Source organism: Apteryx mantelli, chromosome 2, assembly GCF_036417845.1.
Source record: "Apteryx mantelli isolate bAptMan1 chromosome 2, bAptMan1.hap1, whole genome shotgun sequence".
In the NCBI taxonomy this organism is placed as follows: domain Eukaryota; kingdom Metazoa; phylum Chordata; class Aves; order Apterygiformes; family Apterygidae; genus Apteryx; species Apteryx mantelli.
This window is the reverse complement of record NC_089979.1, coordinates 153,654,879-153,677,513: the sequence shown is the minus strand read 5'-3', so window position 1 is coordinate 153,677,513 and position 22,635 is coordinate 153,654,879. Positions and strand designations below refer to the sequence as shown.

The window sequence follows — 22,635 nt, the reverse complement described above, 5'->3', positions numbered from 1 at the left end:
TGTAGTTCTTGTGTGGTTCTGGGAGTTGCTTGTAGAGGTTATAGAAATAGCTGCATTATCTCCTTCATGACTGAATTAGGAACTGCATCTCATGTGCCTATTGCTGTTATCAGTGTTGAATTGTTTAACAAGCTGTGCAGTAATCTCTTAAATTATCAGCAGCTTGCTGGTTGGCCTTATCGGGGACCTTGACTGAGCTTCCTGTAATTTTGTAATTTTATGTATAAAGTCTTGACACAGATTTGGTGCAAAGACTGCGTGCTTAAATTGACATCATAATGTTGAGAAGTGTTTGATATGTCATCTTTTGAAAAATACCTTTCTATCACAACTTCTTTAGGTAGGTTATGTGAGTCTTCAAGACTTTGAGTAACTATGATATTGCAGGACTATTTTCTGGGAAGTTACAGAATGAAAAAATGATAGTGCATCTGATTCAGGGAGCTGAAAAGTAAAATGGGTTGCTATTGTTGCTTCTTGACCTTGAGACTATCAGAGATTTCCTATGTTATGACTGTCACTCTCATTACATTTCCTGTCATTACCTTTTTTTCTGCAGTGGATAAAACATGCAGATGAACAAGGTAGACCGTACTACTACAGTGCTGATGGTTCTCGATCGGAATGGGAGTTACCAAAGGTGAGTGACCTAAAAGAGAAACTTGGACAACTTGGGATTTTTCCCCCCTCCCCAGTACATGTTCTGTGAGATCTTTTGGGAGTTATTCACAACAGGAGGACTTGTACATTGCCGCTAGTTATTTCTGGCATTTTTGTGGAATTTCTGATTGTGAAGAGAAAAACACGTTATACTAAAGGACATCAAAATACCTGTAGGTAACAGTATTAAGATATCAAGGAAGATCTTGCATCTCTACTGAACTGAGCTTTTCATCTAAGGCTGCAGTATATCTGTGATTTTGCTGTGATAATGACAGATAGGGGGAAACAAGTTGGGGGTTTGGGTTTTTTTTGTTTTTAATTCTAAAATGTTCCTGAAAAACTATAGTCTGTTTTTAGTACCTTCCAAATTTTTGTCATGTATTTCTGAATTTGGTTGTTTGGATTTTATATAGTTGTGCTTTCTATTTATTTATTTTTATTGTGGGAAGAGGTTGAAAACCAAAAATTTCAACGGACTTGTCCAGTATCTTGAGGATACACTTGTGAAGATGACACTGATAGTTTTACTGCAAATGTGTTGTGTTATTTATTCAGTTTGGAATGAAAACGGAGCTTTTGTAGGTAATTGACAGAGCTAGGAAGACTTGGCAGTGTTAGGATGTACCTAATACTATTAAATTCTCATTTTCACTTTCAAAACCTAGGGCACTTGTCATAATGATGTAGTTGTATACATTTTTCCTGGTACTAGGATGTTTGCTCAATGCTAAATAGAAATATGACAATAAAAAGTGATTCACACAGAAGTGCATCATAAGTATACAGAAGAACATGTTGCTCAATTATTTTATTCCATCAGTTGAAAAATCAGTGTCCTAAGGCATTTTCCCTTAGAAGAGGGCAACCTTTATCTATAAATGTTTTGCACAGATATTATGAAAACACTACTTTTAAACTGATTTATGAATGAAACTATGTACTAGCATTCTTTGTTATGTCAACAAAAGAATTTGTATCTGAGTCACTGAAAAGTTAAATTATTTTTATGGATTCTCTTATGTCAACGTGATGTGTTAGGTATCTTAAATTTTGTGACATCTATAAACCTGACAATGTATCTGTAACTATTGATTTTAAAAGTTACATAGTTATTGATTAGCTGCTTAATTAGACTAATTAGAGGTCTGAAATTCTGGTAGAGCAGGTTTTACCAAAAGCAGTTACTAGTTCATTGTGCATAATTTAAGTTATTATTTGCAAACAGTGTCTTGGGTACTTCATTCACAGAATCACACAGAATCACAGAATGGTTGAGGTTGGAGAGGACCTCTACAGATCATCTAGTCCTACCTCCCTGCTCAAGTAGGGTCACCTAGAGCACATTGCCCAGGACCCTGTCCAGACAGCTTTTGAATATCTCCAAGGATGGAGACTCCACAACATCTCTGGGCAACCTGTGCCAGTGCAGTCACCCTCACTTCAGTAAAGAAGTTTTTCCTCATGTTCGGACGGAACTGCCTGTGTTTCAGTTTGTGCCCATTGTCTCTCATCCTATTGCTGGGCACCACTGAAAAGAGCCTGGCCCCATCCACTCTACACCCTCCCTTCAGATACTTGTACACATTGATAAGATCCCCTCTCAGCCTTCTCTTCTCCAGGCTAAACAGGCCCAGCTCTCTCAGCCTTTCCTCATATGAGATGCTCCAGTCCCTTAATCATCTGAGTGGCCCTCTGCTGGACTTGCTCCTGTAGCTCCATGTCTCTCTTGTATTGGGGAGCTCGGAACTGGACACAGTACTCGATGTGGCCTCACCAGGGCTGAGTAGAGGGGGAGAATCACCTCCCTCGACCTGCTGGCAATGCTCTTCCTAATGCCCCCGAGTATACCATTGGCCTTCTTGGTCACAAGGGCACATTGCTGGCTCATGGTGGACTTCTTGTCCACCAGCACTCCCAGGTCCTTCTCTGCAGAGCTGCTTTCCAGCAGGTCAACCCCCAACCTGTACTGGTGCCTGGGGTTATTCCTCCTTAGGTGCAGGACTCTGCGCTTCCCTTTGTTGAACTTCATGAGGTTCCTCTCTGCCCACCTCTCCAGCCTGTCCAGGTCCCTCTGAATGGCAGCACAGCCCTCTGGGGTATCAGCCACTCCTCCCAGTTTTGTATCATCAGCAAACTTGCTGAGGGTGCACTCTGTCCCTTCATCCAGGCCACTGATGAATAAGTTGAACAAGACTGGCCCCAGTACTGACCCCTGAGTGACACTGCTATTGACAGGCCTCCAACTAGATTTTGTGCCACTGATCACAGATTTTTCAGAAAAGTGATCACCACACTGATCACTTTCTAGGGATCAAAGTGAGGCTGACTGGCCTGTAGTTCCCTGATTCCTCCTTTTTGCCTTTTTTAAAGACTGCAGTGACATTTGCTTTCTTCCGGTCCTCAGGCACCTCTCCTTTCCTCATCCTTTCAAGGATGATTGAGAGTGGCCTAGCAATGACGTCCCCCAGCTTCCTCAGCACTCATAGGTGTATCCCATCAGGGCCCATGGACTTGTGGATGTCAGGTTTTCCTAAATGATCTCTAACCCGATCCTCCTCAACCAAAGGAAAGTCTTCCTTTCTCCAGACTTTCTCCCTGGTCTCCAGGGTCTTTGTTGTTTTTGTAATGCAGAAAGTTTTGACTGTGACAAAGTTGCTTTCCTCTAAAACAGTTTTGGATTTGAATTATAGTTAATTGAGTTAGCTTTAATCCAGCTGCAAGAGGTCACACAGATAATCCAGAGCTGTTGTCTGAGGCATATTAGTATAAAGAGACAAGGTCTAGTGATGGTGTGTTTATGCACCGTAGTCCAGTGCTTATAACCCAACCCCTAAGGCTCTCTTGTATTAATGACCACCTACAGAATGAGAATCAGCCTCTGCCTCAGAGTTTGTGGTTTGGTATGCTTTAGTTCTTGTTTATATGAAAATCATCAACTATTGCTCTTAAATAATTTTCAAGGAAAATTCATTTTATGAGTTATTTGTACAAAATATAATATATATTTTTTGATTAAATGATCTTGAAACTACTAATTCTTGGGTGGCCACAAATAGAAGGTTAATAGAAGTAAATGAACAATTGATTTTTGGATCACAGGCCAATGGCCTGTGTATTGCCTGCAATCTCTAGTTTTTAACTTTTAAATGTTGTAGAGTAGACTGAAAATTTCATCAAAAGGTTTAGCTAGTGTTTATAATTATGTATCCAAAGAATATACAATAGAAATGTTAGAAACCTGTGAGTATTTAAAGTGTGATTGAAGATTAGTCTCTTGAAAAACTAACTGAAGCGGGTTCCAAAAGTGCTTAGGAACAAATGGATTGGAAAGACAATGTAGACTGTAGAGCTGCTTTGAAGAAAAAACAAATTTATATTGAGAACTGTTATGAGTGAGGAGAGAGAAGACCATAGAAAGACTTGTAACTTTTTTGTGTTTTTAATTTTTATGAACTTTATATGAAAGCTAACAGTGTTATTTGAAGAAAAAAATCTTTAAGAAGAAATTAGATGCAGTCTGTACTAATACTCTAAGTCACTTTTCCCCCCAACATTTTTAGTTCATATATTATCTTTCAAAATTTGTTGTGCAATAAATCAGTGGGCTTACATGATCATATACAGCTGCTAAACTAGAAAAAGAAAAGACTTCTTTTGTTAGATCTTTCTACACCATCTGGAAATCACTTGCAAACCTTCAGATAATTTTTAGTTCTAGAAATAACATAATAGCTTAACTAATATTATACTATAAAAAATCTTCACTTTTATAGCATGTAACTGTATATATAAGAGTAAATGTGAACACACTGTGAAATAACACCTCCAGTATTCTTCTGTGTGTGTTTAAAAAAAAAAAAAAAAAAAAAAAGTTGAGAGGGTATACATTTCCTGTGGAAAAAATAGTTGGAAAACAATTTACTTTAGACAGTCTCATAGAAACCCCTTCAGTCATGTATATGAAATGACACCTGTGAATAGCAGAATGCCTCTAGCTAAAAATGGTGTCTTGGATGGAGTAGCTTTGACAGCTCCTGAAAATTCTGTTAAGACTTTTGAAGAGTGTGACCTGGGTTTTTGTAGTGGAACTGAAAAACATACTGAATTATTCTTTAAACTGGATAATAATATTTACCCACAGCTTGCAGTACACTTTGCAAAACACTTTGTTTTCCTGTATGCATTCTGCTGAATTCAGTTGTCAGTTCTTAGATTATTTTTTTAAAAAAGAAAACAGCATCTATAGTTCTTTTGTGAATTGTTCACTATGATAAAATAGCTTTATTTGTTACATAGTGAATGAATAATATCTAAATCATATTGAGGAAAGACATAGCCCTATTTCAGAAAACTAATAGTTTTCTAATATGAATTTTATAGTTCATACGAATGAGAAATCGGTATTAAGGAAAAAAAAGTTAAATTGATCTTAGAAATGAGAACAGTCTAATTTCTAAACTAAAAAAAACTATCAAAATGACAAAAAGCAAGGAAAATTATATAATAAATATTGGAAAAAATAGTTGAGGAAGAGAGAGGACAGCCTAATAAAAATGAGATATAGATTAATAAGTTTTCAAAATGCATTCCTGGGCTCGCATACAGTATAATAGTATTACAGGCATCCTCTGACCGAGTTCTCTAGTTCAAGAGTAGACGTGAAAAGAAAATGCTTATACTATAAGCATCAGGGGTGAACTTGTAGCTTTTGCTGTTAATATTTACACAAACTCTGATATCATAATTGCATTTCTCTTAAAAGTTAGTCCAGCATTAGCTGCTCTCACTGTATCCACAGGGGAGGCGCTAGGTAGAAGATCTTTATTTTTGGATATCTTTTTAGACCAGCAGTCTGTTAATTCACCCTCTTCACTCTTAGCCTTAAGTAAGAGCTCAGGGACCTCCGTTCTGACACTCAGGTGAATGGCTTCTCAGCTCGGGAGCTGAACACTGTCACGCAGTGTGCTAGCTGAAAAATTGTGAAAGATAAACAAGATGCTAGTAGTATCAGGAAGAGATCGTGCAATCAAATGGAGAAAGAAAATAAAGATGAGGAGAAAAGGAATGTGGAAATACCAAACTAAGCAAGCAGTGAGAAGTACAATTTGACAGTTAACTCATTTCTGTATATTGGAATAAAGCAATGATGTATTCTTAATCATTAAAAAACCTTTGCATTAGATCAGTTATAGAGCTAAGCTTATCAGTTTGTTGACATCTCCTGTTGCTCCTTTCAGCACTACAAATGAGTTAAGGTCCTGCTTAAAAATGGAGTATGGTAAAAATCTGTTATGATCAGAGCTGCAATTGCAGTCCTCCAAATGTATTTTTCTAGACTCTAGCATAGTGGAGATTAAGCTGGTTTCCGGTGTATCAGCTCAGGTGTACTGCAGCTTTCTTTGCATGACTGGAAGCATCAGATCTTTGGGCTAATGACAGGTAGGTTCTTCTAAGCAGGCTCTTTCAGCAGCAAACATGCCAGCTGCATAATTACACTGTGAATGGAGCTTGTCTTCCTTTTAAAAGAAAAGAAAAATGGTGAACTGTGAACTTTCCTGTCACTTTCCTTGTACTTCCTTTTCATTCTAACCTAAGTAAATTTAATTTGCATGCGATCTCTTGACTGTGTGTGTGCAGGCAGTGATGTCTCAAGGCCACATGCAGTGACTACCACGCTACCATTGCATTCAGTGTTTCAGCTGTGGTCTTTGCTTTGGAGTCTAAAGCACCAACATATTAAAAGTAAAGATGATGCAAGGCAAATTAGTTGTCAGATTTTAATCAAGCCCACATAAGACTGATCAAGCTTACTGTCATGGCAAAAAATGTATTAGAGTCAGGAAGTAATTGCAGGTTTGAAAGAAAAGCAGATTTTAGCATTGATCAGAAATATTCTGTTATTTTATGTAATCATGTTTTCTCTTTTCTCAAAAGCCACTTGAAAAGGAAGTTTCAGATTGTGGACTAATTTTAAAAAAATCTGCTTGTACAGTGTGGTTCAGGGAAGTCAGAATCAAAATCGACTATAAGATTAGTGGAAAGGTCTCAGTATTGAGTGACTGGTAAAATGGTGCATAGAATTCAGTACCTTCAAATACAGAGTAATGCACTGAATTGTACGTGTGCAATGACAGGCTCTAAAGCAGTTATTACTTTTTTTTTTTTGAAACCTAGTGAGTATTTTTCTGAAAATACCGATTTAATCCAAGTAATGATCATTAGGAAATACTATGGGGGAAAAAAATAGAATAAAAAAATTCCAGGAAGAAGTATGCCATTTCTAAAGTGTATGGTGCACCCATATCTTCAATATTGCATGCGGTTCTAGTCTCTGCATTTCAATAAGTGTGTAGTTGTACTAGAAAAAAGTACAAAACAAGATATTAAGGATTATTTGAAGTGTATAACAGTTTCCATATGAGGAGAGATTAAATGGAGATGTACAGCCTGGAAAAAGAGGCAAGCTTAAGACTGTGTTGTTCACTCAGTGGTTAGTAAATCTGGAGTACTCAATATCGCAAGGTGTTGTAAATGTCCCTATGAATTGGTTCCAAAACTAATTCCCTAAATGAACGGAGGGCGCACCAAGCAGTGCCTGCTGAACAGCTCCTGGTCTGCTGACTGCTGGGAGCTATATGGAAAAAGGAGCTCTGTAGTCTTCCTCCTTTACTTAGGCAGCTGGCATGAGACTGTCTTCATTTGGAGGCATTTCAATACTGGGGTGATGCATGGAGTGGCTAGAGCAAGCCCTTGGGCCATTTCCCAGCTCCCAACAGCCTTTTTACCATAAGCCTTCTTGCTGAGGGCCTGTCAGATATTAAACTGGTAAGAAACAGTGTCGCTCTTGATCTTAGAGGCTCTCTTCCTTTTCATGGAGGTGCTGTAATACCAGGTGATAACAGGGTGCAGAAGTTCCTGGACCATCTCCCAGCTGCAAAAATTCATGTAATATCAAACCACCAACTTGAGGATGTATTTGACTTCAAAATAATAGGCATAGGTACTACACTTGATTGTAGATGTTTGTGGAGGTTGGATACTGCACTGTATGGCTCTTTGGTCTGATCCAGTGTAGTAGATCCTATGACGAGGCAAATGCTTCCATTTGAGATGAGAAGCAAGAACTCTTCTTGAGAATTCAGCGTCTATTGGCCATTTTTCATTTGCTGAGGGGGGAAAAGAGCTGTATTTACTTTATCAGCTGTTAGTTTATATTAGACAATCCAGTTTCATGTGGAAATTAATGACGTTAACTGTCGCTTGTAATTACAAAAATACTGCAGTTCTTCTAAGCATTAAGGTTAGTTGTCATTTAAATGGCAGGATTTTTTTTTTTTTAAATTGTAGAATGATCCCAGATGTTATATGGTTTGTCTACAGTGGCACTGCATGAAAGGTTTAGGATGCTTCACTGCTCGAATGAATAGCTTATGCATCTGAAATAGGCATGAAAGGTTTTAGGCTACTACTGAGTAAGTAGCAGACTGGTAATATTCAAAAAAAAATTCAAAGTAATTCAAATATTGTTCCTGAAGACTGCTTCATAGATGGTAAATCTATTGTTTTTGAAAATATCATAGCACAATATTAGCTGTTATGATTACTCCTTCCACAGGTAGGATGCAAAGCACTGAACCTGTCCTTGATTGCAGGATTTTAATGTGTGCTGCTTTACAACAGATATGAAAGGTAACCAGTACACCTAAATTTCTTCCGGTGTATATAAGAGTAATTGTTACTGCTACCCATATGTAAACTGGTCCTGTTCCGAGCAGTGCTACTTGATTTGAGATAACACACCATGTGTGTTGGCGTTAGTATCTACTGCAAGTCAATACACCAAACCTCGTCTTTAACAGTAGTGAGTAATCTTCACATTCTTGTTGTAAAAGTTGGATTGTTCAGAGAAGGTTGAGGCTGTCTCAGTCGATCGGAGGATTGAGAGTTTTTTAAGGACAAAACTGTAGTAACTGCAGCTGTGTATTATGACAAACCTGAGATAAGATTAAGAAGGTAGTGTCATCCCTCCCATATGTATTTTTCTATCCAAGAGACCTGGGCTGGTTTTCCTCATTGCTCCTGCTCCTCCCTCTCTCCCTGCCCCCCCATAAGATGAAGGGGAGAAAAGTACCCCCAATTCTTGCTTAGGTAGAAATTGAGCTAGCAAAGGAGCAATGCCTGTGGCAATCAGTACTGACTTGGAGCTGTTCTTGAGTCTTCAAAGATCAGCAATCTGAGGCAATTCTGAGGGTAGAAGGTCAAGCAGTGAACATCCAAGACTGTAGAGCAGTTGAAGTGGGTTATCCAAAAGTGTCTTTCAGTCACTTCTACGTTAGAGGTTTAGTTGCTTTTTCTGGTAGCTGTCTTCCCACTATGGACAGATTCTATTGCTTTAGTGCAGCTGATGCCTCAAACTCTGCTGCCGTACAGATATATTATAGCAAAAAATGGGGAGTCTTTCTTCTGTGAAGAAACAAGTTTTAGTTATTGATTTAGTCAATAAGAAAAGGAAAGCCTGTAACATAGGTGTTACGTCAATCACACCAATGAGAAAGTTAATTCAAAGCCAAAGATAAAATGTTCTTGTTCTGAAGCAACACTTAAAAAAAACTAAAACAAAAAAAACCCAACCACACATACACACAATTTTTTCTTTTTTTAATCTTCAGTTTCAGGCAGTCTGGGAGAACTGCAGGTAATATGGTAGACTATCCAGAGTGGTGAAGGGTTCTAGGATATCAGAATACTTTTAAATGCTGCTGTTCTAATCTTTGACTGCAGGAAAGTAGAGTAAAATGTTTAACTTCTGGCCTTTACCAAGCTTCTTTCTCAGTCGCTTCCCACTCTTTTCTCCTTTCACCCACCCAGTTCCTTTCAATTGGCTATGGATGATGCTAATGCAAACAAAGAAAAATCTTCGTTCTTCTGTTTCTTAAAGCTGACAGATCTGTGTTATCGCCATAAGAATGGGGGGTGACTGCTACAAATAACTCAGAGGTGCTATATTTATTTCACTCACAATTAGGCTAGGACAGAGCCTTGAGCCATGCCACATTATCAGGTTAAAATTAAATGTAAATCACTTGGCCAGTTGAGAGGGTTAAAAAATTTTAAACTGAGGCAAAGAAAGCTTTTAAGTAGTTGGTGAAGGTGTTGAATTAATTCAACAATGGGAATAACCTAGCGTGACCTAAACTTACAACACCTTACCCTACACCAATACCTGTTATAAAAAGAAGTCTGTGTCGCTTGGTGTATGTGGACAGATTATGAGCACTTTAATGATGTCCTTGCTTACTGATGGAAGAAACTGGCAATGAAATGGGGAGCAAATTGAGGTTATGTGCTAGAGGGATTAATGTAAGGGTACCGAAACTGAGTTTGGAGAAGAGTTTTCAAGAAATGGTAATGTGCATATTTGGAACGCTGTGCCAGCTTATCAAAAGCTGTAGAAGTAAGAGAATAGTAGCACTTTCTGATGGTGCGAGATTAAGGCACATGGTGTCATAGTGACCATGCTACTAGGCAGTGTGTAATCTGGAACATGTCAATTTTATTAAAATGAATGACCCGTGCCAAATCTGTCTTGAAGATTATGCCAAAGTGTAGGCACAGAAAGTCTACTTAGTTATGTAAGAATACCATTCCCTACGAGAGAAGGGGAACCCTACTTGGTCACTTAGTGTTGCTAATAAAATGTGGGAAATATCACAGTAAGTGCCCCTAACAAAGAACAGCTTCTGCAGGTAGTAGTGCTATAGAGTATTAATAAATGAATCTGACCTGAAACTGTTTTGCAAGGCATTTTGAACTGGGAATACTAAAGAAAAAATGAGATCAAAGAGTAGAGGGGGTGTTCATCAAAGTGTAGGCATCTGACCTGATCACCCTGATCTCTTTAGCCAGAGGGATCTAGAGCATGGCTAGTTCAGTTGGACAATGCAGAGTCTGAAATAATACCTGTATCCCATACAAATTCTTTTAAATCAGAACCTATTTATTTTAAAGATTGAGTCTTGTCTTGAGTCCAGAAATACATAAGCTTTTTCTGATTTATTTCCCCCTAATAGTACATTCTACTGTTTGTAATGAGAAAGGAAAGAAAGCATAAACACTTGAGTGAAAAATGTATACTTGACACCTATACACCTATGTTGTGAGAAAATGGGGGAAAAAATGGCAAATGTTCCCCTGAAAACTTGTCAGGTTATTAACACAGTTTATATCACCAGTGCAAAGTATTTAAGCTGCTAAGATGCAGGGCTCCGTGTTTCTGAGTTGTTAGCAGTGCTTTGTTGATGAGTTCCTTTGCTTTCTTGCTAAATAAGTTTGTAAAACTGGAATTTCATATTGCTTTGCAAGTCCTTTCTCCTTCAAGATGGGGTTGTCTGTTAGCTAAGTAAACTCCTGATGGCTTGTGATGGTATCAAAGGCACCTTTTAAATATAGATCCCCTGTAATTAGGCTCTGCCCATATTACAACCCTTAACATAGATTTAAATTCAAGATAAATTGCTTTATAATCAGTCATTGACTGTTTGAATTCAAATTTTTTAAGTTAATGAAATGCAAAGTGTATGAAGAATTTCCATAAGTAATATTCACCAGTGTCACTGAAATGCATAAACAGTTCTGAAATAGATAGTTCTGTTTCATAGCAAGAAATATTTGACCTGTTCACTTAAATGATTTAGAACTGCTGCAGAGAACACTGTTTGCAGCGGTTTAAACGTAGCTTCACTGAAAATTATTTAGCTTTTAGTTGTAATATGGGCAATTTTGCTGCATAATGCTTAGCTTGCTGATACGGTTTGAGTTATCTGCAGGGTGGATTCCATAACAAGAAAGTATGCTGGTATTAGATACCCTGAGGCATGAATGATGGTTCAGCTTTTATTAAAAAGGGAAATAAACTGAGAGTTGCATACATTTCACCATTGTAATGTAGCAGCTGTTTTCTGAATGTAGATGTGCTGAACCCAAAGCAAATAAACATGTCAGTGCAATCTCAGATGTGAATCTCTACAGTGATGACCAATACTGTGCAGTGTTTGTACAGGAACTACCAAATTTTATTCTTAGTACTGCAATATCCATTCAATTACTGTTACACATATTGAAATAATTTAAATGAACTGCTAAAATTATCATTTACCATTTAAGTATCTATTGACTTATTGGAGCTCTATTCATAGTAAAATACGAAGCTGCTAACACAAGCAGAATGTCTGCCATGGCAGGCAGTAGTAATGTTGACTCTTTATTTGGGTACTAAATATAACTGTGGTATGTTATTTAGCTTTAATCTTACCGTACTTTGTAAGTGTGCATTATTCTGTCTTTGAAGACCTGAGGCTCTGAGGTTACTGCAGTAAATTATTAGCAATACTGTAGAATTTAGTGTGCTTTTAAAGATCAATGTTTTGGCCTTTTTTAATAAAACCCTTGACTTTCCTCTGTTATGTCTTACCCCGTGGATTCTAGTCCTGTATATGACTCCACAAATACTGCCTCCTGTTTCTTTCAATGTGCAGATTTTACTCTTCGAACACTGAATAGAAAGAATGAGATTTTTACCAACTTGTTGGGGTGTGTGTGTGTGGGAACTTATCAATGCTGTCTTTTCTTGTTTATTTTCATATTAAACTTTGTTTTAAATATCTTCATAATTCTTTATAATACTACATGTATGTTGGTGGTGATCATTTAAAATGGCTATGCAACTGATGATGTGTTTGCTGCAATCCTGAGGTCTAATTAAATGTGGGGTCCTTCTCGTGGACTTCGCATTTTCTCAACTTGTGCATCTTTGGATGCTGTGGAGTTATTAGAAAGCTCTGTTCTGATACATCCATTATCTCTTCTGCTTTTATAGCTCCCCCGAATCTTAAAATTATTTCCTGCTAAATATTTATGTTCTGTGCTTAAGTACATTCCACACCGACAAATCCTTTTTAGTAGTTTGATGTAGTTCATTCTGAAAAAGTAAGTCCCCACTGCCTAATGTCTCTGTTCCTAGGCCTGCCAAACCTTTGGGTCAAAGAGAATTGCATCCACCACAGCCGGTCATAAGTCTCTATCTAAAGGATTTACTGTAAAATTACAGAATTTTTCTTTTCTTATACAAGAGCTCAACAGGTGATATAGTACTGTTTGTGCACTACAAAGAGTGAATGTTTAAACCCTGTAGTAATTCTGATCGTATAGTGACTGGAAAGATTGTAGTTTCTTGGTGGTTCTCAGTGTGCTGGTTGGTTGGAAAACTGGCAGTAGGCTGTTACGCCAGAAATCAAATATCTCTTTGGCAAAACAAAGCACTGTCCTAACAGGCCAGTTTTAATTACTGCCTCAGAGAAGACTACTGTAGACAAGTTAGATCTGAATGTTAAATGCAAAATAAAAGGAAGGCTTTTTTTCCTCCTCTAGGGTGAAATCAGGAATCTGAAAGTTTGCACTGTTAAGACGTATGAATGGTCCAGTTTTTGTATGAATTAGATTCTACTTATAGTTTGATTTTTCTCTTCTTTAGTATAATGCTTCACCACAGCAGCAAAGAGATATAATAAAGAGTAGGAGTCTGGACAGGAGGCTACAAGAACCAATAGTTTTAACAAAATGGAGGCACAGTACAATTGTGTTGGACACCAACGATAAGGTAGGAGTGAGTTAAACAGCATGCTGCAATACTGACTGTCTCTGCCTTTTCTATAAGAAATCAGTATGCACTAACTTCTGAAATCTCATTTTTCTTCTGTATCTTTGTGTATAAATATTCAGTAAAATCAAGGTCTATCTGATAACTTTGCTATTGTTACTTTGTAATAATAGTCTTTTTCTTGTTATCCTTGAAATATTTTAGCTAGTGTTAGTTCAGCGTTTGTGTGAAGCCATTTTATTTATAATTGGGAATTTCCTGTAATTCAGTTTATGCTATGGAGCATAATCAGGATTTGAATTTAAAAATTATGGTTGTGATCATGGTTCTCATATAAAGTATATTGATATTTACTATCTGAATACTTTAATTTTTGGAAGCATCAAGTATAAATACACTTTTCAGACTGCAAATAAATAATTGAAATAAAATGTTTTATTGGGAAAGTCAGTGCAGTGTTTAGCAAGTGGTACTGGCTAAACTAAAAATTGCATTTCAAAGATGGAAGTAGTAGTAGTATTACATAGTGGGCTTATTCCTTTAACTGATCTCCACTGTAATGCTTCTAGTAAGGAGAAGAAGTTGTGCTTGGTTACGGCAGGGGTGTGATACTGTTATTGAAGGACGGAGGACAGTACTGATGGCACTAAAACGCTCACATTTAATCCCGGTCCAGAGTTGAGTTGGGATTTTAGTCTGAAAAGAACTGAGGTCCAGAAATACAAAAGCAGTTTTCAGTGCATTCTTAGGGCGTGTTCTTGATGGTCTCTTCTGGACTATCCTGTGACAGATGTGCTGAAGCAAAGGGGGGACAGAACGTCTCCGTTGCTGCCCTGCTGCCTCTCTCCCGTTTGCTTTGTTGCAGTCCTTTCTGCTCGGGCTGCAGCACTGTGTCGCTGCATGAAGAGTGCGGATGTCGGTAGGGAGGAACTGAAACCAGCAGCGGAGGGTGATGGCTTGCTGGTTTCTGTAACTTCGCAGCGGTCAATCCTGGGATTCATGGAAACTGCAAAATATTTTGCAGTACTGAAATCTTAGCACAGAATTCGATACCAGTGAACTGGACTGGAAGCTCCCTTTTTGTAAAGTTATAGGGAAAAATGAAGTGAAATGAGTGTAGGCTTGGGGGAATGGAGAAAGACCTGTAAATGGGCCTCTGTAATTACAGATGCCAAAGAGGAACTTAAATTGACAAAACCAAAGCAGCTGTAATGAAAATGGATCTGCTGCCCAGAATATTAGGTGCTCGGCCTGTTGTTTTCTTTATTTTTCAATAGCTTTTCTTATTGAAATGGAGTATTTTTTTAATGGAAAAGGAGGGTTGTGGGTGTCCAGATTTGACTTAGTTGCTCAGAAGAGGTTTTATTGGATTCTATCTTAAGCTTTTGAGCTGTCAGTTTAGAATATGTCGTACGTGGTGCTGAGGAGCCAGTGGACCAGACTTGGCTGGAGAAGGCACAGTTTGCACCTGTATGCATTAGTTTAGCTTGAGCAATTCTGAGGTCCATTTACTGCTCCTTCATCCTCTGTACTCCTCCTCAACAACATCTTTCTGTACCAAATGTGATTTGTCGCTGCATAAAAGAGGCTGGATGGAGTCCTCAAAATCACAGCTGACAGTTGTAGCCAGGTTTATACTTCACACGTATGAACGATTCTCTTGGAGCTAAACTTAATATTTTGGCCTCAGTTTTAATGAAAGACTTTATTTTACTTTTTTTGTTTTCTGGTATAAGATTTAGTTTGGTTTTTGGAATAGCCTCTAGGTGCCTCTGCTCTGAATGAGGAAGCTATGGTAAAACACTGAATAAATGGAATGGTTTATTATGCGATTCTTTTTTTATGACTCTTTTCTTCAAGACCCAGTGCTAGAGTTCCAAGACCTAGAACCCAATGAAGCGAACAAGTGTCTAGGGTGGTAACCAAATTGTAATATATATCATTTGCAATGTTTGCAGAGCCAATAGCTTAAAGTTTCTCTAATTTTAACAGCTGCAGAGCATGCAGGCAGCATGCACTGGCTAACGGTAAGGAGACTGTATGTTTCATGTACAGCACGTGTTAATGCTTTGGGAATATTAAAAGTATGAAGTGGAGGAATGAAATAGTATTTCATGGAGGGCATGTAGACTGTAGATTTGTTTAGTGCACTAATGTACGTGCTTTATCACCACTGGCAGACACGCTATTATGTATACTGGTTTAAACTGGGGCATGATAAAGGAAATTGCTCATGACCACATCTACTAGGTTTCTTGTTCCAAAGCTGCTTATCGTATGAAAGCTGTGTAAAGTTCAGAGTGAATTAGAAGAAAAGACAACTGGTATTTGGCTAAATACGAACATCAACCCCCCGTTATCTTTGTAGCTGACTCCTAGGAAAGTTGTTTTCATTTTATTTTTCTTGTTCCGTTTTTCCTGGAAAAACAACATAACTCAATTTTCTGAAAATGGGCCTGTCAAAAGAGTGCTTGAAACATGTTCGAGTAATGTATGGATTGCCATAGCTGACTAGAATTCGATGATATCAAATATACTTGGTAACTGTTTATGGGCGGTTGTATGCATTTGTGCATAGCCAGCAGGATTTACCCAGCTAAATAGTTTGGTAAGCAAAGAAAAAAATTGTACCTTTCTGGAAGGGACAAAATCAATACCCTTAATGTGAAAACTTTTTCTATGGAATTCTGAAAGCCTGGAACAGTTGGTCTGTTTTTAAGAATGCTAATGTTCTTTATTAGCACACCGGGAAAAGAGTTAGTGTGCAGGTAAATTTACAACTGGATTTTAAAGTGCAAATGTGCAAACTGTTATGTAATACTGGAAAAACAAACATTTTGCTCAATTGTAGCACAGAATTTGGGAGACGTATCAAGGGTATTAAAAAACGGGGGGGCTGGAGGAGGGGGATGTGTTAACAATAACAAAGAACAAGTGACGTTTTTCTTTTATTTGAAATTCTCTACCAGATTTTCAGCAGTTTAGTTGTGCAAAGCAATCATTATTTGAGAGGAAACACACATGCCTTTTTGATTCCAGCTGGGCAATTTCTCAAGTTTTCAGAGACTTAGTGCTTTTTTCTTTTGATCCATAATTAATGTCTAGTTTAAGACAAAAAACAATATCTAGAAAATTTCAGTTCTCAATTACAAGGGAATTACCTTTTCTGACTTACAAATATTAATAGAGCTTGTATGTACTCTCCTACATGGAAGAATATTTATTGGACTAATCTTATATTTGCTAACCACACAGATGTAATCTTTTCTTTAAAATCATGGTATTTTATCACATAGTATCCCTTAACAAGTTAGCATTATGAACATGTTTTACAATTTGATGGCAATGTCATACAAAAATTCTGTTCCTTAATAAGGATGAAAGCTTTGCTTTAGTAGATATTGTAATTATTATTAACACTTTTTTTCAAGTGGACGTGTGCTTATTAACCCAGTTTGATTGCAGTCTTTAAATCTTTTAAGAACTCTATTTAGCAACCAGTTTTATAATACAAATATTTCAGAATATCATGTATGCTTCAAGAAAAAACTTTTTTTTTTTTTTTTAAACTAAAACTTGTAACCAGGAATGTAAATATATTTCTCTGTCTGCTTGTACATATTTATGCATCTCTGATGTTGAGGAAAAAAAAAACACTGTAAGAAAGAGAATAACTTGTATTGCCTATTGAATTTTATAGGAATCATCAACTGCTTCTAAGGCGAGTTTTCCTGAAAATGAGTCCTCTCATTCTTCACCAAAGCATCAAGCCACAGTCAGTATGCATATTGTCTTAATATATAAGTAGATGTTGTAGAAACTGGACTGTATATAATTAGATACTTTGAGGACAAACCTGCTTGTGTTGAGAAAAATAATGGGATAAAATTATGCTAAGGTTTTACATTTTAAAAGAATGTATTGCATCTAAACTGTGTTTAAAGAAAAAAAAAAGAAATAAAGGAAAAGGAGGTAGGCTTGATTTAAATACAGCTTGGCGTTGAGGGAGATTGAGTTAGAAATTAATAGTAGAATAAAGTTATATCAAGTTATGTTGGACTCAGATTTATCTCCTCTTGACAGTTATGTCTCCTTGCCTAGCAACTTGGATGGTAAAAGCAAAACCAAAATACCCCTCCCTTCAAAACCTCTTACTGTCAGTAGGCAGTAATGGTTTTTTGTATGCAATGTCTTTATTTGTATTTCAATCTCCTTGAAAAGACCTGGGAATCATGAGAACTCAGCATAAGTAACCCCTGTCTTGTCTTCTTTAGTAGATTAGCTACAGGAAGGAAAACATGAGCTTGATTAGTTCTGTGGTACTGGTGGAAGCTTAAGCTCACTCAGCTCTGTTACAAATGTTTAACAGCATTTTCAATTCAGTTTGAATTTTAAATGTGATCATTGCTTTTAAATGGTGGGAAATAATTCAGAATGTGAAGCACTTCTCTTCTGAATTTAAGAACTACAGTAGCATTGAAATGTGTCCCTTGTTCGATTTTAGCAGTTCTTTAGGAGGTAGTTCAGGGCATTAAAGGCACGATTTCTCCTGTTTCATCCTCACTGTGTGCACAGAGGAATGGTTCTCTGCCTTATATGTGCTGATCTAGTCTTATGACTTTTCATATTGTTTTCCACAATAAAATCAACATATTTTATTTACTAAGCAAAAGTTTTTGATAGCCTTACACACAAGCAATCATTGCTGCATATATTCTGATTTAAATATAGCACAGACCTTCAGTTATTAAAATTGTATTTTGTACAAGAAGTCACTGCTGGTTTTAGAGCATAGAAAAACTCCGTGTTTTCTTCGTCTTTCTCTCCTGGGATTTAAATATTACAAATAAAGCTTCTGAACCTTTTGCATATTTTGATCCTTAATTTGCTTTCCTTCTCCTATTTTCCAATTAAATATTATTTTAATTTTCCCATTAGTACCCCCTAGTGTTGCTGCTAAGTAGGGCATTATGATATTTACTGCTTTTTTTCCCCTGAATAATTCTTCCCCTTTGGGACGTTCCCAGGGTTGCTCAGTCACTGTGAGGGTAGGAATAGACTGTTCAACTTATTAAAGGCAAAGGTTTGTTAGGAGGGTGCAACACGTAGGATCGTTAGTGGTGGTCTGTATGGATCATGAGTAAAGTAATCTAAAGAAGGTGTTAGTTTTAGAGTTTAATTTTAACTCATTTCTTCTAGGCAAATTGTGAGTTTTAGAAAATTAAGTACATCTGTCACTGGCTTGGAAAGAGTTTGCTTATAGAGATACCAGATTGAGTAGGAGTAGCAGTTAGTGTTGTACCAAAGCAGTGTCTGAAGCATTGGCTAAACATTAGTCTCCTTGAAAGCATGTCATCTTCTACTGTGCATAAAACGTGTAGATAAAATCTATAGGGTTCATGAAATACAGACCTATGTCTTTGGTAAGAGTGTTGTCAGAGTATTTCAGCAAAAATTTCTCTTCAGTATCCTCTTCTGCAGTTATAGTCCATTTAACTTTGAGATTTAGAAGAGAATGGTAGAGAGAATGTGTGTGGGGGGTGTTTCTTTTTTTTTCTTTTTTCCATTGGATCTAAAATTGAGGACATTTTGTTAGGATAAAGCTAATTTGGATTCTTTCCCCAGTTGATTGTTTCAGCTAATAGCTTAGTTCTTAAATTAGGAACTGCTAAGAACAGTTCTGCAGTTACTGAAAAGGAATTGATTTAAAAAAATAATAATTGAATGTTCCTTTAGCACCATTCACTGGTAGGACAAAGAGGGGTTGATATGAGAAAATTATAGAATTTATTAGCTTATTTTGAGAGTCACAAATGGTACAAATATATTTTCATTTTTAATATAGAATATTCTTTTCAAACGGTCTTTATATATTCTTATAAACTAGATGTCTTTACCTCTTGACACTTGCAAAGTACCCTACTTGTTCAGCGATGTTTTTTTTTTCCACCATTCATGAACTGATCTCCAAATTTATACAGAGGCAGACCAATTTAGATGATTTTCATCAACAAGACAGAACTAAGTAGTTTAAAATTCTAATCTTTTGCTTGGGGGTAGGAAAAAATAGGACATCAAAGAGATGTTTCACTCATCTGTTTTAAAAAAGAATATATTAATATTTTTATGCAGTTCAAGCATGTTTTATTTAAAATATGCAATTATGTTAGAATAACTTTGACAGAAGAATTCAGAATTAAGGCTGATTGTCAGTAATCTTATTTTTCAAGTACCAATGTACTGGCACACAAATCATTGCACCTTTATGTTTAAAATTTCCACTGGATTGTACCACAAAGAGTTTAAGTTTGGCTGGCCCAAGGAACCTAGGCCTTGCAGAAGGAAAGCTTTTTAACCTTGCGGATGGGAATGAATACTTTCCCAGAGAAACTTTGTTTTCAGTGATCTCCTCATATTTAAATACACTTATTGCAGTTTCTTGAAGTTGTAATGTAGACAAATGTGGCTCATTGCCAGGAAGTGGTTATTTGGGGGGATTCAATTCAGTGCCTTGATGACAATAGAAACACATTTTCTTCTGTATTTATGTCTAACTTCATCTTACAGGGTCAAGAGAAGTATGGGTTATTAAATGTGACAAAAATTACAGATAATGGGAAGAAAGTTCGGTAAGTCTACCCGGAGACTTCTAGAAGTACGTGTGCATAAGAGTTTGTGTAAGATTTTTGACTTTAATACTAGTATTTACAGCATATCAATTTTTGCAATTAGTTTTTTTTGTTTTTTTTTGTCTGAATTTGCCCTAGTTATTTATGTAGGACACAACATTTCCCTGTTCCGAGTAAAGCATGTGATAGTGCCAGTGAATTAAAGATCCTGGCCTTCAGAGAGCCAGAGGCTTGTGTGTGCCGGGTCTCTGGAGAACCCATAGCTCTGGTCGGAAGCGCTCAGCTGCTGTCCGTACGGGGCCGTGGTTTCATGACGGCATACCGCTGACAGAGAGCTTTTAAAATCGGGAGCAATTGTTAGACAAAGAATCTATCGAAGCAGGTTATATACAGCCTGTCTCTTTACTTTGAAAGAATCAATGTAAAAGGGGTCTTCAGGCTTTCATTTCATGTCCCTTGATTTCCAAGGAGTGTACGTTATGCGTACGTAACTCATTCTTACAGGCCACCCGTGAAGGGATTCCAATACCACATATCACCAAACATTGGTGTGTCCCCCTCCCCCCGTGGGTAATGACTTCTTTTCCGTTACCTCCCCCCATAGTTAATGACTTCATTTCTCATTTTCTTTATCTGTCTCACAGGGAGGCGCTTACAGCATAAATCATAACAGATAAAGCTGTGTAACTTAAATTCTACTGTTTTGCAAATAGTCGGTATCAGATACTGAACAAGTATGTTTTTTTCCTTTGTCTAGCTTAGGTATGCTCCCCAGCCCCTTTTTTTGTTTACATTTAATTTTTTTGAATTTAATTTTTTAGGTCTAGTATTGTGTGTATCTAGATCTGTGTTAGCTGGCCTCCTTCTCCTGCGGGTTAAATTGTTAGCATAGCTGATAACTAAATGGTTAACGTAGCTGATCTTCCTGAGTGCCTCTGACCTGGTGCAGCGCCACTGGGCAGCAGCGCTCCCCTGTCTTGGTTCCCCAGAGCTGCTCTTTGCAACCAGAGCTGAAAGCCCCTGAGGACAGAGTGGACAGTGGCTCGTGCAAGCTGCCACTGGTACAGTATATAGTCACCACTTTTATGGCACCCTCCTTGGGAATCACTGACCTGGGTTACTGCGCTGCTGTACAGAAAGAGGCAACACGGCCATCCTGTCACGTAGAGCTGTTCGATAATAACTTAGGTCTGGGCAGTGGAAATAGCCTGGCAGGGCTTGACAAGCTTTTTATTTTTTTAACCTCAGCAGGACAGGTGCTCGGGCATAAAAACAATTTGTCAGACAGCTGGAACAACTCTATATTTTATAGATACGTAACATTTTATTGCCAATGTAAATTAGTCTATTATATCAAAGTGGGTCATTTGCATCCCAGTTAAGGGTGAGCAGTGACCAATCAGTTTAAGAACTGTGCAGTACTTTGATATAATCTATTTGGTTCAGTGTCCCTCTTTAAAATTATACATGTATGGTGTTTCTCCTGCTGAACTGCTTTTGCTACTAATTAGCTTTCTTTGATTTAGGCTTTGGTCAGGCTGGAACTATTAATATATGGTCCCTTCCACAAATATAATAGCAATTAACACTTACTGATGGCACTAATGACTGGATATATGGTTAAGTATATTAACACACAGGTCAGCTGGCCAACAATATTGACAGTGTAAATATCTACTCTCTAAGTCAGTCTATCTGATACTTGTTTGCAAATATTTGCAGAAAGAATTGGATGTCTTCATGGGCAGTATTACAAGGTTCATCACTGCTGTTCACTAAAACCCAAGGAAGCGGAACTGGCTGGGTAAGCTCAAGAACAACCCCTTCCCCCCTCCCACCTCATTTTAACATTAATCGCGTTAAGCACAATAAAGTTCATGTATTATTTGTAGGACTTAAATACTAAGATGCATGTATAATTTAGAGGCGGGGTGTGTGTGTGTGTGTGTGCACATGCATGTAAAGAAGTTGGCAGGAAAATAGCTTAATGTAACAATTGTGATGTAGAGTGAGAAGAAAACCAGATGTGCTATCTTGTATTTCAGAAACATTTTTACATTTGCTTAAAAAACTGATAAAGGGCTATTCAGATGTCCTGTAGCTTATTTTAACTGAATGAAAAGTATATAGACTGAAATTTTTACTCCACACCAAGTATTTTTGTGTTCCTTAGGAATGTGTTTGTCTAAAGGGTTCTTTTTGTCTTACTGTTCTTGGATATATTTCACAAAATCAAGGTAATTTTGAATGTGATATATATAATAAAGAAAACAATCTGCTGCATGGCTTGTTGCATTGGAATATCTGAATAATAATGTAAGCGGAAAGGGCTCTAATAGAGGATGCGTAGGCAGGAGTGCTTTGAAGCTCAAGGGAGAAGGTGTGCTTGTAGTGTTGTTGTCTTGTGTATCACTTACTCTTTGCTGTTGTGAATTCCATATTTTGTTTTATATCTATATAATGCATTACAAACATTTGTATCTATTTTGATACTCCCCAAGTAAGAACCAGTTGTTTAATATTACACTCAAGATGATAAATTATTCAATTTTAATATTATCGCTGGTTTAATAGCATTTATAATTGACTATTTATCCAGCTGCATTCTTGCATTAATGGGTGTAGAAATTGTTCTTTATCTGTGGGTTACTTACCCACTTTGGGAATCCTGATTTTAAACTACATGTG

At 37.2% G+C, this 22,635-nt stretch overlaps 1 protein-coding gene across 8 annotated transcripts in view; it reads left to right on the top strand.

Annotated features, from left to right (window-relative positions):
- ARHGAP12 (Rho GTPase activating protein 12) overlaps nt 1-22,635 on the top strand; it is an 85,289-nt gene that overhangs the window by 43,319 nt on the left and 19,335 nt on the right. For 7 of the 8 annotated variants that reach the window (XM_067291864.1, XM_067291862.1, XM_067291860.1 and 4 more), the window contains 5 exons: nt 560-640; nt 13,193-13,318; nt 17,019-17,093; nt 19,886-19,947; nt 21,670-21,751. In XM_067291864.1, coding sequence (XP_067147965.1) covers nt 560-640; nt 13,193-13,318; nt 17,019-17,093; nt 19,886-19,947; nt 21,670-21,751 — 426 coding nt within the window. The remainder of the gene's footprint in view (nt 1-559; nt 641-13,192; nt 13,319-17,018; nt 17,094-19,885; nt 19,948-21,669; nt 21,752-22,635) is intronic. The other variant, XM_067291863.1, reaches the window with a different exon arrangement.